At 40.4% G+C, this 6945-nt stretch overlaps 1 protein-coding gene across 1 annotated transcript; it reads right to left on the reverse strand.

Annotated features, from left to right (window-relative positions):
• Window positions 1–1863: 1863 nt before the first annotated feature.
• On the reverse strand, window positions 1864–2883 carry LOC120033629 (transcription factor Sox-1b). Its single transcript, XM_038980062.1, has one exon. It carries the CDS (start codon window positions 2881–2883, stop codon window positions 1864–1866), a length of 1020 nt encoding a protein of 339 aa, XP_038835990.1.
• Between the last annotated feature and the right edge of the window lie 4062 nt (window positions 2884–6945).

Here is a 6945-nt window from a genome sequence, read left to right on the forward strand (position 1 = left end):
ATTATAGTTTATAAGATTATTTTAGACCAATACACGTTTTTTGTACTTTCTTGAAAATGATAATTATGTCCATGAAAAGTAAAATCTTTACGCACATTACGAGATGTGGAAATGACTGAAATATTGTGAGTTAATTTATGAGTATAATGACAAACATGAAAAAGGGAATGTGAAAAAAATGATTCATAGTTATATTGCATGATCAACAAATAGCCAGAACGCACATGTCAAATCATCACAATTGGTCCACAATTAAGTTTACATTATTAGGCAAATTATATGGGATATTAGAAGAGCAAAAACAGACAGTCAAATAACTTATTTTAAAAGGGGTGATTATGTCATCAGTAGGCATAACTAGTGTTGACCGATGGCGTGAGCGTCTTCCTGTTGGTCAAAAAAGATGTGACCGGACAGATAATCAAAAGAAGCCCGTTCAAAAAAAGAAAATCAAAACATTAGTGAACGAGACGAAGTTCCTCCCACGAGACATTAGCCAAGTCAACAGGTGTTGTGACTCGAGCCTGTCTTGTTCCCTTCCTCGCGACTACCACAACGTCGTCCTTTTCTTTAGGTACTAAAACGAAAGATATATGATATATTATTAAATTACATTCAAAGAGCATCTGATATATATATTTTACAGCTATTTGATTAATCAGTAATATTAATAACAATAGCATAATGCTAGTAATGACATGCTAATAATAATGATATGCTACATTATATGTATATATATCAACAATTTATGAGCATTAAAACGCTAGTGGGCCTATCTTGATTCAGTGGTCCAAACCAGTTATCACATATCCGAGCATATTTATTCCAAACATGCTGAATACTGATATGATACATGATATTATCATTGAAGCTATTGCTGCTGCACTTCCAAATAAATGAATGTATAGGCCTATAACCCTGTCTGATGTCCTGTCTCGTGCTTAAACCGAGGATCAACCCGTCAAGGTTGTGTGACAAGTAATTACGTCCAACATTACTAATTCATCCTTATTTACGCATATTTGCCAAATGTAATCTACTCGATTTCAGTCACTATACGTTTTAACCCGATTTTGGTTTAGACAGACAACCAATAGAGCCAGCATCTCGTAGATGTTTTGTTATATAACTTGTTAATCTGCCATCAATTATATACATTTTATTTAGCCTTGACATTGTTAACTCAAACTGTGTCAAGTAGAAAACCTATACAATCCAAAGTAACGAAACTAACACGTTTTTCCATAACCAGTGAAACATCTGGAAAATTTATTTAACTCATACTACAACGCAAAATTATTTTATTTCCTGGCAGAATTGCATTTAGTAAATTATTTACAGTTGCTTATCAATCTCATCTAGTATTTATTCACAATTTACATGATTTATTTTTTACAACAACAAAAACAAATGTTTCAGATACAGCAACCCACGTGTTTACAAACAAGAGAAAAGGTGAAATGAATGGAAATCCTGTAAACGTTTAAAAACATTTTCCACATTCATTCTAATCACACGGTTATCTCATTTAAATGTCCTTATTAACGGTTATGTTTCCACAGAAAATGTAAATACTTCACAACCTAAATCGTCTCAAAACTTGGCATCCCCATCAGTTAGATAGCAAGTAAACCCAATGAGCAATTAGGCCTATTCGCGTTTCATAAACGTGGACAGGCAATACCCCACTGAAAAAGTTCATTTTGTCTAATGTATTCTTATTGTTTTTTAAATTAAGATATTCGCCTTCAATGTACAATAACCAATAGCCTGTACAAAGAGATAGCAACATTCTAAAAGAGGTAAATATTTGGTTATGTGATTTTGCTGCGCTATCGCACAGTCATGTTTCTCTCTCTCTTTCTAAATATGTGTCAATGGAACAGTTCCGTTTACCCCTGTCGTGGAGCTCTGGTAGTGCTGCGGCAGCGCGTGAAGTCTACTTTGAACGGACGGGTCACCTGCAGCTTCCCCCGTCGGTAAATACATGCTTATCATGTCCCTCAAGTCCCCGGGACACGGGGCGCGCGAGTGAGTAGAGACGGGAGGGCTCACACTCGGTTCCGATTTCACCAGAGAGCCCAGCGTGCCCATTGACCCGGACGAGGCGACACCAGAGCTCTGGTGCTGCGTGTAGGTGATCCCGCCGTAGCCGGACGGAGAGGCGCTCATGTAGCTTTGAGAGTTCGAGATGGGGCTGTACTGGAGGGCGGACATGTCGTAGCGGTGCATGGGCTGGGGGTTGTGCGGGTGATGGTGGTGTGAGTGGTGGTGGTGCCCGCTGCCCGGGTGCTGGCTGTAGGCGAGCTGAGCCTCCTGCATCATGGCCGCGGCCGCCGCAGCTGCAGCCACCTGCCCCGAGTACGCACCGTTCGTCCAGCCGTTCATGTGCGCGTAGCTGGCAGCAGACGCACCGCCGTGACCCCCGGGACTGTCTAACCTCTGTCCGACCCCAGGGCTCATCCCTAGACCGACACCCCCACCCCCTGTCCCGGTAAGCAGCCCACCGGCCAAAGAGTATTTGTCCTTTTTTAACAGTGTCTTGGTCTTCCGTCTCGGTCTGTATTTATAATCCGGATGCTCCTTCATGTGCATAGCTCGTAGCCGCTTCGCCTCGTCGATGAAGGGTCTCTTCTCCGCCTCGGACATCACCTTCCACTCGGCGCCGAGCCGCTTGCTGATCTCGGAGTTGTGCATTTTGGGGTTCTCCTGAGCCATCTTTCGCCGCTGGCCCCGGGACCAAACCATGAAGGCATTCATCGGTCTCTTTACGCGGTCTTGGTTGACTTTGTTCCCATTGTTTGATCCTCCCGTGTGCCCCGAATTCGTGTTCGTTTGGGGATCTGGGGAGTGTAGGTCAGTCTCCATCATCATACTATACATTCACCTGGCGTTAACTTTTTCAACCAATACACGGAAACATTCAGTCACGGCACCTCCACACTGCTGGCACACACCGTCACTTGCGCAAATCAACTCTCCCGGAAAAATATATAAAAAAATGGAACGAACAAATACAATCCAAAGTAAAAGGTACTTCGATAAACTTTTCCTTCCTTCTCTGTATTAGTTGTTTTCTCCTCTTGTTTTTTCCACATCCAGCTCGATGAAAAGCGTCTCTATGAGCTACTTTCTGTGCCTATAGTAGTAAAGTTACGGAGCTTACCCATATGATGCGCGTTGACAGCGACTAAATGAGGTGGTGGTGGCCAATGGCGCTTTAGGAAAGGCGTGATTTGCATGCAGTCTCGCGGTCAGGTGACATAGGAGGGCTAGAGCTACTCACCCGCAAGCAGTGGGTTACCTCCAACTCCCATAAGGGAACGTAAAATAACAATAACCTACTTTGACAAGTTTGGTTATTTTACAAAGATTATGGCCTTGATAATGCATAGGGAAAGGGACAGTTTTAGACCAAAATTCCCCCAAACAGATGCGCGCGGTCTACAGTGTGACCCCCCTTTCCAAAACAAAGCTTATGTCGAGAATAACATTGATTGGTTATACAAAAATGAATGTAGTCTAGGTCAACATATGCATTTCATAGCCAGGTGATTACATAATTATAATTGGTAGCCTGTCTATCTATATTCATGACATGGAAATAATCTTTAACTCGTTCTATTGAAAGATGTTGTTTTAAATCAATTCTAATCATTTTGGGATCAGCACAATATTGAAATGAAATAGGATAATTCCCATAGCCCATAAAAACTCAGGACAAGAAAAAGGCAAAATAAAACACGAGCATATAAAAAATAAAACACAACCCCTACTTGGAGAAATCAACACTTCATCTAAGTGTGCTTTCATTTGGATTTCTCTGTGATAATTTGCTTGGGGTATCTGCAAATAAGGGAAAGGATAGGCCTAGTCCCATTCTCAATAACAGCCTATTTGGAGCCACAGGTGTTTTCCTGTTGTGCCGGTTGCTAAGAAACAGGTGACTGACGCCCAGAGCACGTGCCAGCCAAACCCCTTTTGTCTAAAAGCAGTGGAGGGGGGATTGCTACAATTGACATTGTGCTAGAACCACATGGGAGTTACCCATGATGAGGGAAAGCAATATAGTATTTCTCCTCGATGTACTATTCTGTGGGAGACATTTCTCCCCCTGCAATCTCTGGGCGTTTATAGGCCAAGCAGGGTAAATACAGATAAATTGCAACATGCAATTCTGAGTGACCTGCCTCATGGTTTTACCTAACATATGGCTTCAATAAACAAAACAAGACTTAAAACTACGCCATCACTTTACATTTCAGAGATATTTTTATTATGCCAATTGATTTTTTAAATCGTTTTTTATTTATTTTTACAATACAAAGCATGCACATACAAAATACACACAAACATCATCGACATCACACCTGCTCAGACCCACCTGTTCTCAACCCTATTTCTGTGCCTGCACTACTCTCCGCCACATGTCCTCAAATTGCACCATTTTGTTCCTCTCCGTCGCCCACGCTCTTTCAATATTTAGATAGTGAAGCATATGAATTTTCCATTGTCTTAAAGATGGAGGATTGGTTATTTACAATTTTTAAGTAAGATAATTAACGAGAAGAGTGTTGTCCAACCCATCCGGTATCTCACTGCATCCTCATATGACATGTCTTGAAATATGCAGACAGGCGGATTAAAAGTAAATGCACTTTGTAATTTAAATTGTCATTGTGGATTATTTCGATTCAAATTCAGCTAATTTAATTAAGGCTATATCATTTGTTTTTGTGTTTCCAGAGCCCCATAGCAAAGTCTGTCTACAGTCTATTCAAGGGTTGGCAGTCCACCAAACCAATTCCACATCAATCAATTAATTAATGACAGAAAGAAACTCAACCAGTTATCTAATATTTTACATACAAAATATGCTTGTGAATTGTATAACCTATTCAACGTAAAACATTAATGCACAATTAATTATCTAAAATAGGTTTTTCGAACCAGGCCTTGAGTGGTAATTCAGAAATTATTCACAAATTCACAAGGGCGAATAATTGCAAAACAAGTATAGAGTCCTATTGGTCAATACTTTGCTGTATCAATACGTTTTAATTATCGTTGCCAAACAGAAAAGGTCACAATTGACACCGAGTATGAAAGAACATCTTCAGGAGAAAGGCTCGGTTCTATAGTGGCAGAGCTTGATCGCCGTCTACTGGAGACTCAATTCGGCGGGTGCGCACATTCCATGAACGCGCGTCGTGGTGCTGAAAGACAGCGCTCGCAGAACTGAAGCACACAGTAGGCTACCACACTGCACTCGCTCTCAGTGCTCTCTCACACGCAGGCTACTTATGGGCCTGCACTATGAAGAGTCCATATTACAAACAAACACACACCAAAAAGCAGGCTATTTAGTGAGTAATGAATGTTTTATTTTTTATTCACTGATACAGACCTATATGGAAAATAACGAAATACTAACTCAAATCGAAATACCCATTTTTATATTAAAGCCCTTGAAACACAGTGCCAGAGTCTTTAAATAATGAAGCTGATACGTCCAAATCCTTATTCGTAATTTGACGAATTCTGTAACGCAGTTGATAGTGGCATATTTACATTCTAGATGTAGCTCAGGTTTACATAGGAAATTCATGATTTATCAAAGTGACAATTTTTCAGGTGCGATTCGCTGACTATTTGCTTATCCATCCCCGTGTCAACCTGACATTCCGCATTGTAAGCTTGTGTAAATTACATGTTATCCAAGGAGATGTAAAATATACGTTGCAATGAATAGGCAGGGCTCCTTGCAACTGCCACGGCTATGGCAATTTGAGACTGTCAATTCCATCTCCACCAATGACAATAAATAGGTCGAATCAGGAATTACATTTGAATTCACCTGACTGAATTGAAAACGTGTTTTACCCAACCCTGCTTCCATACATGATGCTTGCTGTCAGTACACACTATCATAGACATAGTTAAAATAATATTTACACAAATCATTTACATTATAGTAATTCAGCAGACACTCTTATCCTTAGCAATTAGGGTTAAGTAGCTTGCTCAAGGGCATGTTTAGAGATTTTTCACCTAATCGGCTCTGGGATTCAAACCAACGACCTTTCGGGTTGCTGGGCAAACGTTCTTAACCGCTAGGCTGCCTGCCGCCTTAAATGTGCTTCCCATTAAATGTGCTTTCCTGCTATTGTTACTGTAAACATTGAACAATCGATCAAAAAACTAAAATGAAGCATACAAAATACAGATGCATTTTATACCCAATGATTATTATTATGATTATGATTATTATGTTATTAATGGGCTATTATTATTACGCTATTGTTATCATATTACTATGGCCTACGAACACTTTTGAATAATTATTAAATGAATGATTTCTGTGCTTTTTATCGATTCAAATGCAAATGAAAAGGTCATGCTAAATAATGTCTGTGTTCCTGTTCGGGCTGAAAACACATCAGTTTGGTAAATCAGTTTCAACGTATTTACAAGTATTTCTCCAAAACCAAAGTCTGTTTAAAAAAAGGAAATGTCTTTGGCATCAACATTTGGAATTAGACTGAGTAGGAAAAATCCTCATCATATTTCTGACTGCTTTTCTTCTTCTGTCAGTATTTAACCATTGACAAGAGCTTGTTCCAAAACCTTCATCCGATGCTGCTAAAGTGCCGTCTCTCCGTTTCATCCCGTCCCTAAAGTGCACGTGGAGTGTCTCTTGAACTCGCGAGAATGCGCGGCTTTAAACGGTCAACATCTGTCAGGTGCTTCTGTCGCCTCTCAGCGAGTTTTGGGAAGATAATTGGCACGTGGGGGCGGGCGTGGAAAACAGGGGCGCATGCTACTATGCTGCGAGTTTTAGCCTACATCTGTCTGTTGCTCTATTCCTCCCTCCAACACAGCGCGCATCATGAACACTCACAATATAGGATATAGCTAGAACATTTGCTATTCTTAGAACTTTAA

This window comes from Salvelinus namaycush, chromosome 40 (genome assembly GCF_016432855.1).
Source record: "Salvelinus namaycush isolate Seneca chromosome 40, SaNama_1.0, whole genome shotgun sequence".
NCBI classification, from domain to species: Eukaryota; Metazoa; Chordata; class Actinopteri; order Salmoniformes; family Salmonidae; genus Salvelinus; species Salvelinus namaycush.